This window comes from Dreissena polymorpha, chromosome 5 (assembly GCF_020536995.1).
Source record: "Dreissena polymorpha isolate Duluth1 chromosome 5, UMN_Dpol_1.0, whole genome shotgun sequence".
NCBI classification, from domain to species: Eukaryota; Metazoa; Mollusca; class Bivalvia; order Myida; family Dreissenidae; genus Dreissena; species Dreissena polymorpha.
Genome location: NC_068359.1, coordinates 75,568,788 through 75,593,077, shown reverse-complemented (window position 1 = coordinate 75,593,077; position 24,290 = coordinate 75,568,788). Strand labels below are relative to the sequence as shown.

The 24,290-nt window shown below is 35.9% G+C and overlaps 1 protein-coding gene across 1 annotated transcript in view; it reads right to left on the bottom strand.

The window, feature by feature from the left end:
- The window catches only part of LOC127882437 (uncharacterized), a 44,167-nt gene that overhangs the window by 1,498 nt on the left and 18,379 nt on the right, over positions 1-24,290 (bottom strand). The window contains exons 18-27 of the mRNA XM_052431074.1: positions 22,815-24,268; positions 18,915-22,276; positions 14,953-15,267; positions 14,549-14,677; positions 13,022-13,166; positions 11,901-12,043; positions 11,203-11,285; positions 9,772-10,678; positions 8,859-9,081; positions 1,483-1,709 (exon numbers count right to left, since the gene is read on the bottom strand). Of these exons, the coding sequence (XP_052287034.1) occupies positions 1,483-1,709; positions 8,859-9,081; positions 9,772-10,678; positions 11,203-11,285; positions 11,901-12,043; positions 13,022-13,166; positions 14,549-14,677; positions 14,953-15,267; positions 18,915-22,276; positions 22,815-24,268 (6,988 nt within the window). The remainder of the gene's footprint in view (positions 1-1,482; positions 1,710-8,858; positions 9,082-9,771; positions 10,679-11,202; positions 11,286-11,900; positions 12,044-13,021; positions 13,167-14,548; positions 14,678-14,952; positions 15,268-18,914; positions 22,277-22,814; positions 24,269-24,290) is intronic.

The following is a 24,290-nucleotide window of genomic DNA, read 5'->3' as shown; positions in this document are numbered from 1 at the left end:
ATCACAGCTATGATTTGATGTATGACATCACAGCCGTAATTGAATGCGTAACATCACAACCAAGATTTAAAGGATAATATCACAGACATGATTGGATGTTTAACATGACAGCCATGATTGAATGTATACCATCACAGCCATGATTGTATGTATAACATCACAGGATGTATGATAGCACAGTTATGATTAAATGCATAACATCAGACCCATGATTGAAAGTATATTATTACAGTCATGAGTGGATGTATAATATCACAGCCATGACTGTATGCATAGCACGGAAGCCATGATTGAATGTATAGCATCACAGCCATGATTGAAGGTATAACATCACATCCATGATTGAATGTATATTATCACAGCCATGATTGGATGTATAGTATCACAGCCATTATTGGATGTATGACATCACAGCCATGATTGAATGTATGACACCACAGAAATGATTAAGTGTATAACATCACAACCATGACTTGATGTAGGAAAGAACAGCAATCATTGAATGTAAATCATCACCACAATAATGATTGAATGTCTAATATCACAGCAATGATTGAATGTAAAGCATCACAGCCATAATTGCATGTATAACATCAAAGCCATGATTGAATGAATAATATCACAGTCATGATTGGATGTATGACATCACATCTATGATTGTATGAATAATATCACAGCCATGATTGGATGTATAACATCACAGCCATGATTTAATGAATAATATCACAGCCATGATTGGATGTATGACATCACAGCTATGATTGAATGAATAACATCACAGCCATGATTGGATGCATATCATCACAGCCATGACTGCATGAATAATACCACAAACATGGTTTGATGTACAACATGACAGCCATGATTAAATGTATAATAAAACAGCCATGATTGGATGCATATCATCACAACCATGATTGAATGTATAACATCACAGCCATTGTTGAATGTATAATAGCATAGGCATGCTTGGATGTAAAACATGGAAGCCATGATTGATTCTATTACATCGCAGCCATGATTGAATCTATAACATCACATCCATGATTGAATGTATATCACAGCTATGATTGGATGCAAAACATGACAACCATGATTAAGTGTATAATATCACAGCCATTATTGGATGTATGACATCACAGCCATGATTGGATGCATAATATCACAGCCATGTTTGAATGTATAATATCACAGCAATGATTGAATGTACATCATGACGGCCATAATTGAATGTTTAATATCACAGCCATGATTGGATGTATAACATCATAACCATGACTGAATGTATAACATTACAGCCGTGACTGAATGTATAACATCACAGCTGTGACTGAATGTATAACATCACAGCCGTGACGGAATGTATAACATCACAGCCATCATAGGATGTAGAACATCACAACCAATATAGAATTTATAACATTACATCCATGATTGGAAGTATAATATCATAAGCATGATTTCAAAAATACCATATGCTACCTTTAAAGGCGGAGAAGTTAGAGTGGTGTGGCGGTGGAGCTTTGCCAGGCAAGAACAACGGGTTTGCTTTTAATGGCGACCTGCCTTCAAATGAAGGATTGTGTTGCCAGTTCTTAACGTCATCATTCTCCGAGCTTACGTCATCCTTGTCGTCCATGTAGACGCCAGATGAGGTGGCCAGGCGGTTGTCGCCGATTTGCCGTCCGCTGTCCTCTATTAAACCGACCCTGATTATGGACAGCGAAAATTATGAAACCTTTGTATTCAATCTCAGTGTAAACTTCTAAAATAAGTTGTTGGACCAAAACGTTAATAAAGAAAATTATCAGAGCAATACGTTTGAATCAATTTATCAAAACGTTGAAGAAATCAATAAACTGACGCTCGCAGTATTTGTATACAGTTGATAAAAAGTTAACTAAAAATTAAAGTAAACGCTAAAACACATTTGCAAGAATTAAACAAATCATATTACCACAAATACATGCAACAACACTATATATATATATATATATATATATATATATATATATATATATATATATATATATATATATATATATATATATATATTATGTGAATATGTATGTTTAACAGCGATAACGTATATTTCGATGAGTATTGTGTGGTGTTGCATGTATTTGTTGTAAAATAATTTGTTTAATTTTTGCAAATGTGTCTTAGCGTTTACTATAATTTATAGTTAACTTTTTATCAACTGTATACAAATACTGCGAGCGTCAGCCTATTTATTTGTTCAACGTTTTGATAAATATATGTTACAAAAGGACAAGAAACCGGTTTCATTTATTGTGAGTGAAAGATCAGATAAGATATATCTGCAATTGTCAAAATAAAAGAGAGAAATATTGAAACCGCCTCAGAAACATCATATTATGTTATACAAAACTCGTGCACTTTATGTACACATTAATTTCGAATGTCAGCAATACAAGGTTGGACAAAGTCGTGCCTCAAATTAAAGAGGAATCATGTATTGAGTTCTTGCAGTTACGATTAGGCTATCGGTTAAACTCATTTTGTAATTAGTATTTACATAACTATACATACTGGCGTCTTCAATAATGCATGATATTTATTTCATAAATTAAGAATTGACTAAGGATTTCAAACAAATATTTATAATTGCCAGGTTAAATATATCATAGAACTCAATAAAAGACAACCCAGTACAGCAGAATGCGCATACACACGTGATGTATTACATTATACCATAATGCATATATACAAGTGATATCTTACACTTAAACCACAATGCATATATTCAAGTGATGTCTTACACGTATACCACAATGCACATAAGCAAGTGATGTCTTACACGTAAACCACAATACACACACACACACACAAGTGATGTCTTACACATATACCACAATGCATATATTCAAGCGATGTCTTACACATATACCACAATGCATATATTCAAGTGATGTCTTACACGTATACCACAATGCACATAAGCAAGTGATGTCTTACACGTAAACCACAATACACACACACACACACACACACACACACACACACACACACACACACACACACACACACACACACACACACACACACACACACACACACACACACACACACACACACACACACACACACACACACACACACACACACACACACACACACACACACACACACACACACACACACACACACACACACACACACACACACACACACACACACACACAAGTGATGTCTTACACATATACCACAATGCATATATACAAGCGATGTCTTACACATATACCACAATTCATATATTCAAGTGATGTCTTACACGTATACCACAATGCACATATGCAAGTGATGTCTTACACGTACACCACAATCCACATATACAAGTGATGTCTTACACGTATACCACAATGCACAAATACAAGTGATGTCTAACACGTATACCACAATGCACATACACAAGTGATGTTTTACAAGCAAACCACAATGCACATATACAAATGATGTGTGACAACCCAACCACAATGCACATATACAAGCGATGTGTTTCAAGCATACCTACCAAAATGCACATATACAAGTGATGTTTTACATTATACCACGAAGCAAATGTATAAGTGATGTCTTACACGTATTTCACAATGCACATATACAAGTGATGTCTTACAAGCATACCACAATGCAAATATACAAGTGATGTGTTACAAGCACACCACAATTCACATTTACCATTTATGTCTTACAATAATATCAACATGCGCATATTTAAGTGATGTCTGAACAGTATTGACAACAAAGTGACCAGATCTCGACATATAACATGTTATCATGTCACAAAGGTTGAACCATGTACATTCGGAGCTTTGTGCACACCATTACCATCATAGATGAATGTGACCATTTACCTGTTTGCATGCAGCGTTAAATCTGTTTGTAGTATCCGTATCCAAAGAAATCCAGGCAGAGAAATTCCCTGTTTTTATATTTCTGACTTCTTACGCTCAATGCGAACACTTTTCTCAGAATAAACATTATTTTGTTTGGTTGTAAACCATGTTTTTTATCAGTTAAATAAAAACAATCATACAACAATATACACGTAGTTCATAACCAAATTCGACCAACAAGTCTGTTCGAAAGTATGCAAACCTCCTTTATCGATAAGCACGTAAAACTCAGGTTTGGATTTGCCATCTTGAAAAATAAGCAATCCGAACAATTTGAATAATCGATAATGACGAGTTTTTACGGTAGTTGCTGTACTAATTAATAAATATGCCGAAGCTTTGCACTCGCCTGTGCATTTTATTTTTATTAACGTGTATAATTTATGTGTTAGCATATTATCGTTCATGTTATTATTGTTAATTTGCTGAAATGACGTTGCAACGTCAAATGACGTCACAAAATGTAAACAACAAACAACATTCGGGATTTATCATTATGTTTGCGTTAATATTTATTTAATTTGCTCATTAAAAAGCATGTTATAAAAAAAGATCTGACACTCGTTGTCATTTCATACCATATTTTAAAAGTCCAGGAAATTCGTAAGATAATATTCCTGAACTCGTTTGATAAAATATGGTATGATATGACAACTCGTGCCAGATCCTAATATATATATTTTATATGTATATATATATATAGAGAGAGAGAGAGAGAGAAAGAGAGAGAGAGAGAGAGAGAGAGAGAGAGAGAGAGAGAGAGAGAGAGAGAGAGAATTCATCTCTGACATTTCTGGGGGAAAATATTTGTGTCTGTGGAAAGATAACGAAACAAGTCTCTTAGTACCGATGAAATTTTGCACGCCTCATCCATAAAACTATTGCGGACTCTGCTGAAATTTATTGTTATTAGTTTATTGTACACATGTATCCAGAAAGGAATACATAAGTAACACAGATTGAAAGATTTCAAACAGAATACAAAAATCGTTACGAAACTTGGGTCGATAGTTTGCATCGTTAGAATGCCAAATGCATTTATTTGAAACAATTCACTACCGTGCTATTACAAAAACACTTGTAAAATATCAAACTTTATATCGACTTTAAGACTAAATTATCATGGCACTTATTTCGAATGTTTGATTGGAAAGTAATTTGTAATTATAATTTGAATTTAACATCTAGATCTATATGTAAGACATGACCCAGAGAGCGCCCCGACGTATCTCACACTGTCACATCTAAATATCCACATCCGCAAGATAAGCCCTCTTGATTCGTTTATCTTTTAAGCTCTGGAAACCGTCTGGGACCTGCAACGGTATGACTTGTCTGGGACCCGGCGTAGGGACATTCTCCATAGAGACGACGTCAATAATTCGCAAGCGAGTCGACAGATTGGCACGTGCCACTCCAGTGACCGTATTTTGCTTAAACCTCGGGTTTAAAACGCCCGGATACCAGCGAAGCATCGGCATGTCGCCTCCTTGGTGAAGTGTATGAAGTGGGAACGAAGGGTTGTCGATAATATGGTCCCCACTGCCCGTCATTAAATCCAGCCTGAGATAATGATTATGCGTAAGCACTGATAACTTTATAGTCCAATTAGGAAAACATCTTTGACGTTATATAATGCTAATTCATTCAAAATGACCTTCGACTTTTTTGTATCACCATAGTCGACTATATGAGCGCATAACTTATAATCAGCACGTTTAAAATAAATAAATAAAAACCAATAAATCAATAAAAACTAAACAAATACAAACGAACGAACGAGCAAACACACGAACGAATGAATGAACAGACGAACAAACAAAACACACGAATGAACGGACGAACGAACAAAACAAATGATCAAACGATTGTACGAATGAAGGAACGAACGAGTGAGCGTTCGAATGAACGAATCAAAGAACAAACAAACAGACAAACAAACAGTGGTTTTGACATAAAATGCCATAATGTACACTTATCAAAATTATTCATAGATTGCACACGCAAATATCCGATTTAGTCTTCATGTGCTTTGCACGGTTTACATAAAATAAAAACTACTGGGGACCTACTTTTATTTCGGAAATTTCTGAATTGCGTTATTTTTTATTCATTTGCATCCGTGAAGTCACTAGGTACATACAACTAAAATATATAATACCACATCTCTGCAAAAAGGCCGATAATTTATGACATAGTTGATTATTTTTAGAATTGTATATCATAGATTTTATTGATATTGCAATTTTCTAAGCAAATGCCAAAGTTCCCATAGATTTACAAGGCAGTATAGTAAATGCGTAAAACAACAAGTTAAACGAAACTCCACCCCCCCCCCCCCACACACACACCCAACCTCAAAGTTAAAAGATGCATGGACTCATTTGATTAAGTCTCAGTTCAAACAAAAACAAATGTCAATGTCAAAATACGTTATGGTGATGTGGGTGTTTTGAGAGTTTTCATAGACATCATTCATGCAAGTATCAAAGCTTTGTATCAAACGGTATTTATGTTACATGAAACGCGTCATTATGGTTTATAATTAGGATATTCTGAATTATATAAAGGCTGAATTAGTCAATACAATGGGGTTAGTGATTCTGTTCCGCAAATAAGGGGTTTCTAAGGAATGAATATTTCGGGAGATTATTGTCTGTGAATCCGGTTTTTTTTAAAGGATTAGTCTCTAACAATCAACTCTAGGATTTTGGGGTTTATACCGGATTGTGTGTATTGTATTTAAAGTTTTATTTGGTCCGTTTCGAACCAGATGCTACATTATGTGTAGACATGGAGTTTGTCGAGAAATCTTACCTAATTATCTTACCAGACTCACGAAAGTTGAGACAAATTTCGCATTAAAGCTGCAAAATCCAACTAGTTCGTTGTAACAGAAAGATTTTTCAATTTTGGTGCGGTCTTGAGTTGTGGGGATACACCATTCAATATACATGTACGCCATGTAAAACCCGCGTTTTAATAAGAGCGCGAACTTGTTGTTGCCGTTTGTCAAGTTCCACGCATGGAAAGCGTGCGTATTGCAAATAACACGCTGTAACTAAATAATGACGCGCAAAGCACTACAAGTATTACTTTATAATTTAAAACGTCAATCAGAGTTAATACATACAACGGGAGAGTATTGAACCTTGGAAACTATAGAAAACAAATCGTCAAATTACGACTAAAGTTGTCTGACAAGTACGAGTGTAAACAAATATTTGTTAGGCGGGGGTGGGGGCCGTTGAGCATTTACTAGATATTTTCAATACATAAAAATAAATTTCAAATGAACCGACAAGAAACAAAATGAAGCATATAATTTCAGGGGCAAAATATTGTTATATATATATTTGCGTGATATTAACTCGTTGATACCGATGCATTCGTAATAAGCATTATGTTGTAGAATATTTTATTGTCGCACACAGAAAGAGACAGGTACACTCACGTATAGAACTCATAAGTAAACGTAACGCGGACATGTTGCTATTACTTATTTTCCTTGGCAACAACCTTGATGATTTATGGTGCTCTACTGAATATCTTCTGGACTACTTCATTTAAATTGAGTATCAAATAAAATGAAGTAGTGCATAAGATATTCAGTAGAGATACGTTATAAAGTCCTTGCCGAGGCACACTTTTGTTTACTGAACACTGCACATCTGCCTTCGTCATAAACTCTAATTTAATTAAATTTCTAAAACAAGTATCATTTAAAAATAAATAACGGATGAAATAAAAAGGATGAATGTATATCAAACTGATCCGGCGATGTTCTCTATATTTCCAAAATATAGAAAAAAATCCAAATATTTTCCTTTTAGATTCTAGATTAAACTATACACCAAGACACAAAAAATCTGATAAATAATATTAGCAAGACAATAAACATTTAAATACACAATAGCGATTGCGGCGCAAACGCATTCTCTTAATGGGAGACCATGTCCCCATTGTCGATTAAAAACCTTTACTGGAATGCCTGTGACACCACATGCCTGCACAGGTGTATATAAGATTATCCCGATAAGATGACGCGCGTCGCTTCCTCACGTTATTATTATTTGACGCTTACCTTTGTTTTTTATAATTCTTTGCTTAATTAAACGCCAAATTTGCTTCAATATCGGCTAAAAGAGATTGCGAAATCTCACTCTTAACTTTGCTTTACAATATGGGCTAGAAGTGATAAGTAAATCTAAATATGAACCTTCATTTAATATGTACTTAACAGATTGGGTAAATCTTAAACTTTACCTTGCTTAATTGTTGGCTAAAATAAGTGATACATCATAGGTTAAATTATAGCCTAAAATTGATTGAGAAATTCCACGCTGAACGTAGCTTCAATATAAGCTAAAAATTATTGATAAATCCCATTCTTCTTTTTTTACAATATAGCCTTTGTGACCTTCAAATTCCATGCCGAATGTTTCAATATGAGGTAAAACATGATTGATAGATGTGAACCTAAACTGCTCCAATAAGGTCTAAAAGTACATTCTTAATTCCAAGGTGAGCGCAGCTTCAATACGAGTTTTAAAAAAAGATTGATAAATCTCACTTTAACATTTGACTTCAATATTCGCTACAAATGCCTGCGAAATTCCATCCTACACATAGTTTCATATCAGCTGAAAGAGACTTTCAAATCGGACGCTTATCTTTTCTTCGATATAGGCCGTACGTGACTGCAAAATTTCGCACTGAATGCTGCTTCAAAATGAGGTAAAAGAGCAAGCTAAATCTAAAATTAAACGTCGCTTCAACAATAAATAACGTCCGAAATATGCTACAACATTGTCTCAAAGTAATTGCTTAATCTTAAGCAGAAATGTTTTCTTAACATGGTCCAAATGTGTCTGTTAAATTTCATGCAGAACGTTGCTCCAACATGGGCTTAAAGCAATAGATAACTTAAAAACATACCTGCTTCTAGACAATCTGGTGTATTTCAGCTTCAAAATATATCTCCTGAAAACGTACACGATGACAATGAGGGCAATGAGAGGACAGGCGATGACAGCCAGCAGTTTGGGGATGTTGATGTTGCACTGGTAGCCATTGACCAGGTCCTCGCAGTCGTACATATTGGAACACGTGCTCCACTCACACTCGTCGATTTCTATCTGACACCAGTCGCCAATATAGCCTTTGTTTGATAAAACACAACATGAAATATGGGAAATTGTATGGCCACTTTCATCGGGGGTACATCATAGAATTCAGAAATAGTAAGCGAGACGTTTAGCAACAAAACGATATGTGGTAGTAACAGTCAATTTTAACTGAAATCTTATTCAGTTTACATCAACATGACTGTTCGGGAATAACTGACACGCCTTAATCGAAATTTATTTTTTTAGATCGGAATAAATATGTCACATTTCAAAGCATATCTATGTTATGCTTTTACTGGGTGAGGTTGTAGTGGAGATGCACCGATATCCAAGTTTATTACAACTTTCGTTCGTATAAATGTACACTTGATTTTATGCATATTGTTGATTGATCGTTATACACGTTTCAAGACTAGGTATTTCCCATGCTTATTTACTTATATTCAACGCCACGGAATATGAATTAAATATGTGGAAGTCAGCGTTTAAGCAAAATAACAATATTTAAGTCTTTAATATATTCGACACTTACGATATAAAATAGCATGTACTGGACTGACCAATCGACGGTTAGGCGTTTAAAATGGGGTCCTTCGGGGGCATACGACATACATTTATGTTAACATTATTATATCTTTATAATAATCACGTAAAATTTAAGCCGTTTGAATATATCCCATCACTTGTATGTGGTTATTAATAATAAAGTTATGCGTGCTTACCAGGTTCGCATACACATTCAAAGCCACTGAATGACAATGACCTTGCCGGATCTTCACACGCGTCATATCCAAGAGTGGGATGGTGGCACTGACCATGAATGCACGGATTCTCCATCACATATACATCGATAGTGACACCAGGCGTAAAGCTGTCACCAGCGTTCTTGGCTATGAAATCCAGAGTCATATTACCCTGTAGATCTGGGGAGTATTCAAACTCCACGTCATAGGCCTCAACGGTTCTGTAGCGTTTAGTCGTGTAATTGGCCAGAGGAACATCCGAGGTGGTAGATAACTTCTTCAGAGAGAAAGCGGCGTCCCCGAGAGCGTTGAATCTTGGAAGAGGAGCAAACACCTCGCCACCGTCGACATCCGCGAGGACAATCCGTCCGGCGTATTGGATGGATGACCGGTTGGCATTCACTAAAATCGTGTGACGTAAATAGGGTCGAACCTCAGTATGAATTGTGTCATTGGAATCGAAAAAGAATCTGTCAGTCTTATCGGGGCTTCCATGAATTACAAGTGTCAATTGTTGAGTAACCGCCACCGATTGTTGAAACGATGGCAAATCTGTCTCAGTGACTTCGACTGTGACGTAATCTTCGCCGTAGAAATCGTCTTCAATCGCCTCACACCGTAAATGCCCGTCAGTGGTCATGTTACACTGAAGGTTTTCTGGCCCTTTGATGATTTTAAAAACCAGAGTGTCGTTTTCGGGATCATCTGTTTCAACAGCAAAGTTTGCAATTTCATCTTCCTTACTATGAAATTCCCCTGAAACAATTGTTGGCGAATAATTGATGAATGCTTTTCCTATTTTAACCAGGCTGTAATGCATCGGTGATTGTAGTTCAATCGAGGCGTCTCTTCTTTTTCGCCCTGCGCTGTTTAACTTTGGACATATCTATAAAAATTAAACAATCTTCATTCGCAATGGGAAAGCATAGGGTAAAAAATGCACATTGCGTTATACACCAATAACCATAAACATGCAAATCATCTTCCGAATGCGTTCTCTTTGAAAATGAACGACTTAAGCTTTGTTTAAAAACGATTATTTGCACATAAAACTTATTTCAAGCTTATATAAATATCTAGAATAAGGTGCATTTTTACACCTATTATTTACAAGTCTATTTTGAAACGTTGCTAATTCAAATTATAAGTTTGACGGATCAAATGCGTATGCACCAATTTCAGTAATATTGAATCAACTTACTTATTGTTTTCAAGTACTAAAAATACTGTTTCATTCAAATGTTCCTTTTCTAATATTACCAAATTATTAATGCATAAACGAACGTTTTTATAAAGTTTGATGGACCAAATGTTTATGTACATATTTCATCATCATTAAATCGACTGACGTCTTGTTTGTTGAGTACTTAGAAAGACTGTTACATTTAAACTTTGATTTTCCATTATTACCATTGCTGTATACATCCCATTGGAGATATTTGCCGATAAAACTTCATTGCATCCTTCGTCAATGTGCACCCAGACTTCTTTCTCTGAAACAATATGACATAATATGTAAAAAGTTTTTTCTACAGCAGCCAAACTTCAAAATGTCAATCACAGTTGATGTGCAAAATTTCAAATAGTCGATGAACGTAGATTTCCATTTCTACAGTCAATGACAACTTCAACCGGCCAATCACAGTAACTTCCCATCTTCAACCAGTCAGTTGCTGTCCGATTTTAAATTTTCAATTTAAGTTGTTATCCAACTATAACCGGTCAATCACAGTTGTTCTCCGACTTAAACTGTCAATGTCAGTTACTGTCCAATGCCAAATGATCAATATCAGTTTTTGACCAACCCATAACCGGTCAATATCAGTTGATTTCAAACTTCAACTGATTTATGACATGTTTTACCTGTTGTTGTCCAACTTCAACTGATTTATGACAGTTGCTGTCGGTAATTGCTGAACTTCAACTGTTCTATTGCAGTTGTAGTCAGTTTTAGTTCGATTTCTACTGATTTGTGGCAGTTATTGTCAGTTATTGTTCAACTGCAACTGATCTAGGGCAGTTGTTGTCAGTAAGTGTTAAACTTCAACTAATCTATGACAGTTGTTGTCGGTTATTGTTTAATTTTTCAAGTCATTTGATCTTCATACCAGTGTTCCAGAAGACTAGGGCGGGTTGATCCTCAGGGTCATTCTCACATTCAAGCGGAACTTTCACGTAGATTATAACACTCGAGGCGTCAGCACGTGGTGACGGGGAGAGGAAGAAATTGACGTCGCAAAGCTGATGGATTCTGGAGAACAAACCGTGATTATAATGACATCTATATGAGCCTCGTAAGTTAACACGCGGTGTAATGCATGTGCGAAAAGTGTCGTCCCGAACAGCCTCTGCAGTACGCACTTTCTACAAAGGGACGACGCATACCGCCTTAACTAGATTTTAGTTTAGAAAGACTTAATTTCAAGGAAAAAACAACATAAAAGCATCGTTATAGATGAACGTGTGTGAACTGCACATGCTTATCCAATCTCCACGCAGAGTTGTCGTTCCTTGCTCTCACATACAACTCTGCGAAAGGCTCAGCCCTCCATTTTGTCTATAAAATAGATAAAACCGAACAAACGCATTCAACGTATATTTGATTGGATATTTAAGATCGCATGCATTAAATTAAGAAATATGACTTTTACATGTACGATAAATCGTGCAAAAACATGCGAGTTTTAATGCAACTCTTTGAATGTAATGTAACCGTCGTGCAAGAGATTGATGCTTATCTGGGAAACTCTACACACATGCATCAAGCCCCGTTTGCACAGAGCGCGGCTCATTAATATTATAGTAGTTATTCTTTTATAGAGTGCATTTGTATATTAACGATGATAAAATGCATATAATCATAACTGAGAAGAGGGAAGCATTTTTTTTTCGCGAACTCTACAGAGATAAACGATGTCTTATCTTGTTAAAATTACAAGTGTTTTTTATAATCAACGCTTAATAAACTTAAGTAGAACTAAATATTCATCACCATAACCATGTTAGCAATTATGGTATATTTAACTTAAATATGCGTATTAACGAGTATTGTTTTCTAACTACGTAAGCTTTAGGTATTATAAATAATTCTCTCGTTATAATGCCCGTATGTCTATTTAAGTAAAGGTTCGTTTAAAAAGCCTACCAGCTCCCAAAATAAATATACACCCAACATACATAATTACGCCAGATCAACTTTTCTGACGTTGAACGTCTAATCTGTGTCTACCTGTGGCGCAATAGCCTGGAGGTTTTCCGCAGCGTTGTTTCAATGTTGGAGATGAACGGCCTATAGTCGGCCGTGGAGGCACTGCCGTATGCTTCCTGTAAGTCCTGCTTCGTCAGTGTTCCCAACGTTATGCCACCCGTGGTTACTAACAAATCAATCCAACAATAGTACAACCGATGTCAGCGAAAACTGCGAAAGTACAATGTCAACCTGTGTTACTATGAATATTGCAAAATAGTGTTACGCCACTAGTAAATAAATTGCAAAACATAGTGACGCCAACCGCAGTTACTAACAAAAATTGCAATCAAGAGAATTATGACGCAAAACAATAGTGTGAATGATAAAGTGTTGTTTAACCTTTTTAAACAATATCTGCGTCAGCGTATTGTAATAATAGAACGCTTATTCGTGTCCTTTATATTAATACGGGCCTTGCTCTATGGAAAAAGAATTTAATGCATTTGCGGAAAGTGTCATCCCAGATTAGCCGCTTTTATGACATTTTTCGTTTAAATGAAGTCACTTCTGAGCAAAAATCCAATTAAGGCGGAAAGTGTCGTCCCTGATTAGCGTGTGCGGACTGCACAGGCTAATCTGGGACGACACTTCGAGCACATGCATTATGCCAAGTTTTCTCAGAAAACGATTCATACAGTTACAGTTAAAATCAGCACAGTATCACTATTTTATGGAGGACGTAATAATACATTACAAAGATAGAACATATAGAAGTACTAACACTCAGTAGGGACAACTTAATTGTATGTTAAGCGGAAATAATTACATTCAGCTTACAGAACTTTATAAAGTGGATGTTCGTTCTTTACATGTGACAACTATAAAATGCGACTATACAAAAGGTTCAGATTCGACAATTTTATCATGCGAAAATATGTTTACTCAGTTTCGACAACTGTTTAAGGCGGAAGTACCTACATTCAGTTTTAACAACTAAATACATCGGAAGTACATGCGCGCAGATTCGAAAACTTTACGAGGCGGATGTACACACGGTTATATTTAGCACATGTATAAGGCGGAAGAAGATACGCTCAGATTCGAAACTTTATAAAGCTGAAGAACGAACGTATATATTCGACATTGATATTATGCACATTGTAACATTACTTACGTCTAGATTTGACAACCACATAAAGCTGAATTACGTACGCTCAGATTCGACACTTTTTTGAAGCGGATGTACTTAAGTTCAGAATTGAAAACAATAAATATTGGAAGTATGTACGCTCAGTTTGGGCAACTTTAAAAAGCAAGAAGGACTAACGTTTGTATTAGACAACTTCATAAGAAGCAATAATTACTTTAAGATTTAACAGCTGCATAAATAGGAAGTTGGTACGCTCAGTTTCCTATCTTTTATAAAGCTTATGTACAATGTTGTTCAGACTTGACAACATTATAAAGCGGAGGTACTCACGTTCATATTCTGCATCTATATTGAACTATACTGAGCAGCAGTACCTACGTCCAGATTCTTCAAGTAGATAAAGTCGGAGAACTTACGTTCGATTTCAACATAAATATCTGCGGCGACGGTGTCATTTGTTTCCATCCAGGTGGAGGATCCGACAGGTCGCACCGCCCTCAGCACGGATTTACCTGCCTCCTTTTTAAGATTTACATCTTGCGAACCTGTGTGAAAACAAGTGTTGTCAAATTTTAAAATTAAAACAACAAAACGAGAATGTTTCTGCAGCACCCAAGAAAGTAATCTAATGATTTAAATGCACCAGAATGGAAAAATATGTTTTATTTAAAAAATTTACCGCTGCACCAGGGTAAACCCGAAATTGTTCGTGTGTGTTTTTTTATGCTCCGAAATATTCAGATATTAACACACTAAAGCATAACTGTATTACTTGATATATGCAACTGTTTTATTAAAGATATCACTTTTAAAAACTCACGTTTTATACACACTGATTCCTTTTTTAAGTTACTTTTCAAATTTGACAGGCCGATAGCCGACAGTGACTGGTACACGCAACGCCCTGGCTCCACCATAAAGAACGCTTTCTCTGCCTCGCTTGCAGATGTGAAGTTATCGCGTTCTTCTGCTGACATGTTCACGATATCTCTGTATTCAGATACGGTTCTATCGACGTCTTCATCACTGAAGCGCAACTTTCCGTGAACAATTGCGGAGAAACCTGTCGTGTTTATTCCAACCTTCGATGGCGGGAAAAGGTCGTTCCCATCAGCCTGCGTCCCTATCCGCCATTCTTTAATAAGAAGTAATACAAACTATACACACTAAAATAATTAACGATAACGATAATTATAAAAATAATAAAAATAATAATCATTAATAATAATAATAATAATTTTAATAGTTTAAACTATTATTAGTATTTCATTATTATTATTATTATTATTATTATTATTATTATTATTATTATTATTATTATTATTATTATTATTATTATGATTATTTGTATTATAAGTATTATTATTACTGGTAGTAGAATGCCCCCAACCTCAGAGTTAAGAGTATTTTAAGTTTTATCTGACTTTCAGTCATGCGGTCGCATTTTTGGTCGGTCCCTTTTAGGGCTGTCACGATACGCCGTGAGCGTACCGCGGTATATCGTGGTACGGCAACACTGTATCGCGGTACGTACCGCGATATTTTACAGAATATGTATCTGTGAAGAAAACAGCAAAATAACAAGTTTTACAAACTTTATTAAACTCTATAATCAGAAAACACTGGTATCATATTATGACTAGAAACTGTAAAAGAAACTGTAATAAACTTGATAGAAGTAGTCATTGTTATTGTTCGCGTCTTTTTCTAAAATGTCCGCCATGTTGTTTACAATAGCTGTGACTACGATTTGTGTAAATCGAACGCTTCAAGGGCATGTTCAAATGGTATAGTACCAGAAAGGCCGTTTACCAAAAAGGCCTTCCCAAAAAGGCCGCACCAAAAAGTCCGCATAAGTGAACCAAAAAGGTCTCATGGTATACCAGAAAGGCCATACAATATTTTGTATTATCATTGAATAGTTATGCTGAATATAATTATCATATGTGTTAAATAGTCATAACTTGTTTATTAGTCTACTTAAAAACCGTTAATTTTATAATCAAAGTCGGCAAAAATATCGCGAATTATCGCATACAGTATGAATTATTCGTAAGTCACAATATTTTTCGTTGAGTAACAGATGTTTCAGTTTTTTAATTAAAAGCCGTTAATTTTGTAATCAAAGTCGGCATAATTATCGCCAATTAACACGTAGGAATAATCCGTTTAAGAAAATTTTAATTTTCTCTGAACTCTCTGTTTGCATCTAAAAGTGTAACAAATGAGTAATGAAGGTGTTGTAAACTAACGTGTCGGCCAAATATATATAAGATTCAGAATTATTGAGAAATATATAACCCGTTCAAGTGTCAAAATTGTCTATAGTAGTTGCTTTGTTTTATTCGTTATATTGGAAAGTACACCAGACTTTATTTGACGTTTGAAATATAGTGTTTTTAAATCTTGTAAATTATACGAATTTCTTCACGAGTGTTAATTTATTGTGTGTTGATATTGTGTGAGTGTTGTGGTATGAGCATTGTTATAATCGTATAACATAGTCAATGTCGTCAAAAAGTAGCATACACAATAATTAGTGTACAACGTTATTCTTGATAACTATGTTAAACAATAAAATAAATAAATAAAATAAAATATACGCATATGGATTAGTGACTGCTAAAAAACAAATATTTAATATATTTAACATACATAATTAAGTACATAATATATCATCATATTAATTTCCTCGTAAACTATTTTTTGACAACTTTTAAAATATAAGAAGTTGAAAGAATTTGCATGTACAAAAAAACTCGCTAATCAGACCGGGTATCCAAGTGTCAAGGGTCATTCACAGTTTGCGGCATCTGTTTTGATAACGGATTAGTAGAACGCCCACATATGGTGTAAAATGACACTTATTGGCACCTATTGATAATTACTTGCGCATTTTAAAATAGTTTCTTAACTTTTAACGATATAAAACTAGCTACATTAAATTCGGAAGACTTAAACCGAAATAAATAAAAATGCTTTATTCTATGTGATATTATTAAAAAAATTAACATATTGTCTATATTATTACGCATTTCATTATCATTAAAAATATATTAAGCAAAGTTTATGTCTTTTTTATTAGCCGACTGCATTAGAATGTCAGATTTATTAAATGTTGGCCACCTTTGAAAATATAGTTTTAAATGTTCCTTTCTAATTTCTCTATATAGAGGACAAACAGGTAAAAAGTGACACTCGTTTTCTATAGCGTGTCCGTTGCAAAACTTACATTTTCTATTTTCGCGTAGTATCTTATTATAACGACCGCTTTCGATCTCTAATTTATGTGACAAGTATGAGGCGAAACAATGCACCACCTCCGAGTTCCCGGCCAAGGTCGATCAAGTGTACGGTGTTGTGCTGGAGTAATGCACATGTTTATTGTTTAAATTCTGTTGTATTTTGTCACGTTCACTGTATATTTTATGAATTTTTTGTAAATGTATTTTTGGTAATAAAGAAAATAAAAAAGTTTATACATGCTTTATGTCGTACTCCATTTTAATTTAATAGAAAATAGAATTGACATGTTTAACAATATTATTATGTAATTGAAATTTATTGAAATTATGTATATCTTGTAATAAAGAAAATAAAAAACTTCATACATGATTTATGTCGTACTCCATTTTCAATTAATTGAAATTATGTATATTTTGTAATAAAGAAAATAAAAAACTTCATACATGTTTTATGTCGTACGCCATTTGATTTAATAGAAAATAGAATTCACATGTTTAACAATATTATTATGTTATTATGTTGTATTTTGTCAGTGTGACTGTATAACGTCTGTAAATGTTTGCTTGTAACTGTATAGTTTGTTATATAAATTGTGTGATTGTGCTTGTACATTGACTGTATATATTGTGAATGTATATTTAAACATAAACAACAAATAAAGAAAAAAATTAACTTCATACCTGTTTTATGACTTATTCCATTTTGATTTATGTGTATTTGTTTGTAAACAAAATTTGAAACCTATAATAACAATAATTGCTATAAGGCCTTTTTGGATCATTTTTTGGCCTTTTTGGTACGCTTTGGGGCCTTTATGGTAAGGCCTTTTTGGTATTCGGCCTTTTTGGTATGCGGCCTTTTTGGTTTTCGGCCTTTCTGGACCTAAACCGTTCAAAATGCGGAGTCAGCGGGCCCAGTATTGAAAATCCGTAGCGTTCTGACTCTTCCTCGACTTATTCAGAATCTTAAGATAACATGATTCGGAAGTGCCATGCTTTGAACGATCGATATACTAAAGAAAGAAAATAAGGAATAGAATAAACATCTTTTGGATAATTATGAACTTATTTGCAAAGGAAATCTGTCCCTAATTCCAAAAAAGGTACGGACCCATATATCGCCGTATTTTAAACGTGAAAGTTAAACATCTACAAGTGAAAGCGCTTGCTTGACCTGGATATTAACGGATTATTTATTTAGCCCTTTTGAATCACTTCTACATTTTTCAAAACGATATCTATATCAAAATAATTATGTTATGTATTTATATCTGTGCTAACATAATAATATTAAAAAAACCGGTGCGGCAACGCCGTACCGCGGTGCGATTTTTTTCACGACATGCACCGCGATATACCGATATACCGGTGAATCGTGACAGCCCTAGTTTTTGACTCCCTTTGAAAATCAATGCGCTTCCAGACGAAAAAGATCTTTTTATCTACACATTTCATCTATATTTGAAAACACCTTTCAAGAAGTCATAACACTCACAAAACCAATTATAATAATTTTAAATTGTGTGATTTTACATACCATAGAATTCAATATCAGGCGTTCCCCCTTGCCACTGAATGCCGATCTGTGACTGTGACTCGGTCCAATATGGTTCCTCGTCATCTGCTATATTTGTTCGGTTGGCAAACAAAGGACCAGAAATAATATTTGAAACGTCTGGTGGGAAAAGGATCACTTGCACTGAACAAGCAGAAATAGACGCCAATCCGGCGCTGTTCAATGCAGACACTCTAACTTCGTAAAGTTTCTTGTGTTCAAAAGTATCATTTTGTAGGTTAAATTTCGCCTTGGTCTTTAAACCGACGTCCACATAATCCATAATGATAGCGCCGCTTTCCTTATTGATTATCTGAACATTATATTTCACGATTTGGCTCGTTTGATCTGCGCAGTCCCAGTAAGCACCGATAGTTGAGCTTGATCCAGTAAACTCTGTTGGCTGATCTTCGCTGTTTTCCGGATCGGTGCATGTAACGTTATTGCAATAAGGTGGTGATGTATCGATTTGGATTCCATTCGAGAATACAATTGTTTCTTCGCCTGCAAAATTAACTAGTTTTGCGTTAAGGTAATAGGCAGTACTGTTACATTTTTTATCACTTGTGATATTTGCACATTCCGGCGAGTTCTCAGATGATTTGAGATGAAGATTTGTAACATCAATGCTAACCATGTTGAAACCATCTAGCAAATTGTCCTCAGTACACGATTCGTTGCAAAGCATATCACAGGGCTTAATGCAAGGAAAGCAGAACGTTTTGTAAAGTTCCATCGCACGAATATTGCCTGGTGAGAGATTGTTGTCAGAAGCTCCAACCCAAAGTTCCTTGATGCCACTTTCACCATCATAGAAACCGCGTCCGTGCCGACAAGGTTTATCTTGCACATCAGGTACATAAAGGGAGCTTAATTCTGCCTCTGCGTAAAATGGCTTGTAAATGTCATCTAACGGAGGTTTGTAATTGTCCTCGGCCCATGTCAACGCAGCTAACTTCACGGCTCCGGCAAACTTGAAACCAGAAATAGAAACCACTTCTTCACCAGCAACAATTAGGGTGACATCAACTGTGTCGTCGAGATATTCAAATTTCTTTACGACGTTTATTATGAAGCTTTGTTTTGAATTAAGATCTGTGTCAGTCTTAAACCACCTTAGAGAGGAGGTGTATTTGCTCTTGGCCCAAAATACGTGGTAATAAAATTTGTTATTTCCAAGTTTATACCCCAAGAAATGAATTCCTATTCCATACTCTTGGTACTCAAGGTCTGATGTTGAACTGTTTGTGACATTGTTTGGCTTCGAGGATATGTTTGGAACAGTGGTCGTTGTTGTAATGTTCATTGTGGCGTTGAAGGTTGAGTTTCCTGCTTCTAAACCGGTGACATTTTCAAATTTATTGTAGTCGAATTCCACCTCCTCTGGTTTATTTTCGATGACAAATGGGATTACGGTTTGGTCTGTTACTATAGCTACGGTAGTTATAGTTCGGAATCCTTTCGCTGCACGAACATGAAATGAATAATTGCCATTTTGTAGATTCATTGATTCTGATATCACGCCGGATTTTGTGATTGCTGATAAGTCCGTATTATAGCCTATTCCAAGGTATGCACCCGTGCTATTAACTACAAGATATTCGTCTTTAAATTCATGCATTATTTGCTGCATTCTGTTTTCTCTGTGTACAGGGAAATACAGTTTTTGGCTTGGACATAAATAGTCCATTTCTGTTAAAGCGATTGGCAACATTCCTGAAAGTTTGTCGGTCGAGTGTTGAAATGTTTTAACATCATTCCAGATATCCGTTATTTTTACCTCGCCAATCAAAGGTTGTGTTATGTCCACTAAGATTGGAAAACTGTGCACGAGGGTAACTTGATTCGCTTCATTTGTAACCTCAACGGTGACGTAATATGCATTGTTTGCGTTCATTTGAACTTCATAAAACGCCGTCTTTGTATCATCAATCACGTCATTCTCGTCAATCAAGAAACAATTTTCAATTGTAAATGCAATCGACAGGCACGAACTGCATTCATATAGTTTAATATAAACGTTTTTTATACCTGATTCATTATCATGCACATTTTCCCACTTGATTTGCATTTCAGATGGCTTTTTAACATATATTACAGTAGAACTTTCTATGTCATTGATGTAAAGTTTACCGAACTCTGGGGGCGTTGTGTCGACCAGGACCCAATCACTCGTAATCCCCGTGCACATCCCGGCCTCGTCTTCAGCCAAAACCGTCACATAATATTTACTGTTGTGGTACAGTGTAAGTCCCAGCAGCTTGCTATACTCGTCAAGACCAACGCTGTGTAATAGGGACACATCGTACATAGTCTTGTTGGCTGTTATTATGTTGCAAACAACAGTGTCGTTGGTAATTATATCTTCGTGACTGCTAATGGCAACCTTATAATCAATAATGTCGATATCCGATTCGAAGCTGTTCCATGATATTGCCATCGAATCAACCGAGGACTGATACTTATTTACGGAAATAGACCCAGGAGTTATGTCAAGGTTGAATCCAACTCGGATACCATTCGAATAGCCTTCTGTAAAGCCACCAGCCATGCTGTATGCCCTGACCGTTACATAATACCGAACCAGCTTCGATGTCAGATTTAAATGTGAAAATGTATACGAATTGTTGAGTCCAACATCTACAAAGTAATGCACGTTTGACCTCGTTTTTTCGTACCGCCGGTCGTTTCCAATGGCGACTTCATAATGATGAATGGACTGAGTAGGGTCGCTAGACTTATCTCCGAAGTTATCCCAGTTGGCCGAAAGTTCATTTGTACTGACCTGATAGGTGAGGTCTTTATTAATACCATCTCTTACCAAACCTGGGAAAGGCGGCTGAATACGAACTGTTACACCATCTGATCTGGCTGTTTTAACACGACCGAGGAAGTCAATGGTCTGAACAGTAACAATGTATTTCATGCCGTTTTCAAGTTGAACTTCGTCATTATAAAACACTTGCCCAGCATTCGGAATGGGTTTGAAATCCAACAATGTTTCTCCAGCAAGACTTTCAATTTTCCATTTCGCTTCGTAAATTGGACATGCGTCCGAATATTTCCAGGAGCCTTCAATGAGATTGAGCATGGCCTGAAAGTCTATATCTTCGCCGGTTCCATCTCTAACCTCAAGATACGGTGTCTGACTGACAACAACTCTGTCCGAAGAAACCTCACTGTGTAATCCGGCTTTGTTGTAAATTCTGATGGTAGCATAAAAAGAATCACCTGCATTTAATTTAAAATTGTTTACAAAAAATATTCCATCGCTGTTTGCCCTGACTTGGTGGTATCTCATATAATCAGTTCCGAAAGACTTTCTTCCGATGGCGATCTCATACCTATCAACAGAAAAATTAAACTCAACTTCAGTCGCATTCCAATTGATGTCATTTATCAATTTAGGGGATTATTACAATTATGACGTCGAATAAACACAAATAAAAGACGCGTAGGAACATAACATTGTTTAAAACGTGCAACGAATATGCGCGTATCTTAAGTCAACGAAATGGAAATAAAGAGGGCATAAAATGATTACCACCTATTGTCGTCAAAACATGCCTATTGTCGTCAGATACATACCTATTGTCGTTAGATACATACTTATTGGCATCTAATACAAACCTTTTGTCGTCAAATAGATGCCTTATGTCGTCAGATACATACCTACTGCCGTCAAATAAATACCTATTGTCGTCAAAAAGCATGCAGATTGTTGCAGATAAATACCTTTTATCGTTATATACATACATAGTGTCGTAAAATACATTCATACGGTCGTCAAATGCATACCAACGGTCGTCTAATTCATACCTATTGTCATCAAATACATACATATTGACGTCAAAAATATACATACTGGCGTCAGATAAATACCTTCTGTCGTCAATTGCTGACTCGTGATCAGCAACGTTGATCAACTTTACTTCCACATATCCTCTGGGTAGTTGGCATTTCTGATGATGATCTGCCACACGTCCTTGCGTGGTACTTGTTACGACATCAAGTCGATCGGCCTCGGGGGCTGTTCTGTCTACAATAACTTCTCTTCCATACGTTGTTTTATGACAGACAACATTCGAGATGGTTATGGTAATAAAAACAACTGTAATATTACTAAAACGATCGATATGGTTATATAGATCCCGGGTGAAACTGTACGTGTCCTTGTGAACAACAGAGCAGTCTAAAATGTCAAACTCATTTTGCGCTGATCCTATGGATATTGAGGTTTCTTTCAAAATGCTTTCGTTTTCAACAATTGTTTCCCAGCTGCACGTAACGATACTTTTTCGCACGGATATAAATTGCGTACATTCAAGATCAATCATTTCAGGTGCAGTTGTATCTGCAATCACAGCAAATGATGACGCAAGTTCATGGTTACCGGCCTTATCAATCGCGTTCAATGTCACAAACACAGCTTCACCGGGAACTAATGATGCGACGCTAGTCAACGATTTCAAATCATGTGTTAATGGTTCAATGTCAGATAAACTGGGAAGCGACCCAAGACCCCATTCTAAAGATTGAATTTCCTGACTATCTGAAACATTGCAGACAATAGATATTGAATCTGTTACTGACTGATAAATCACGTTATCCCGAATGTAAATAATCGTATCATTGGTGGCTTCAACACTGAATGTAGCTTTTGGAGCAACTCTGTCAAGTGTGATTCCATCTGAGGAAGACACTATATATTCCTTGTGACATCCTGTCACTGCGCGAACTGTAATGTAGTAAGTGACGTCTTCAAACAACTCTGTATGGATTTGACATTGTCCGTGTGTATCGTTCAACATGACGAGACCATAGTTAGTGTATGTTAGAATGTCGGTTCCAAACTCAGTAGTCCCGATAGCCCAGTCATAGTTAATTATGTTACAACTTTCACTCTCGAACCCGTAGAACGAGGCTGCGATAGACGTGTGATCAGTTGTAAAAGATTCATCTTCAAAAAGGCTTCTGCCGTCAAAAACAACACCTGGAATATTCGCCTGTTGTACGAATATATATTTAGAAACACCCTTAACAGAAACTAGTCCGGCACCGTTAGATGCCTTGACGGTTACGACATACAACGTGCTAGTGGCACTGAACGGTTCCAGGACAATATTAGAAATAAACGCGGTTGTTTCTGTGCCATAATCGGTGAAAGGAAGTATCTTCTCCGTGTTGTCTTTTGTGCCGATGGCTACCTCATATTTTGAAATTCCACTCTCAGAGTCTCTTGAAGACCAACTAAGTCGAATACCATACTGATCAGTGTGTAGCACTTGGCCTTGTTCGTTAAGTTGCTCGTCATCAGCCGACAGTCCAACCTTGACCTTAAAATAAAATATATATATA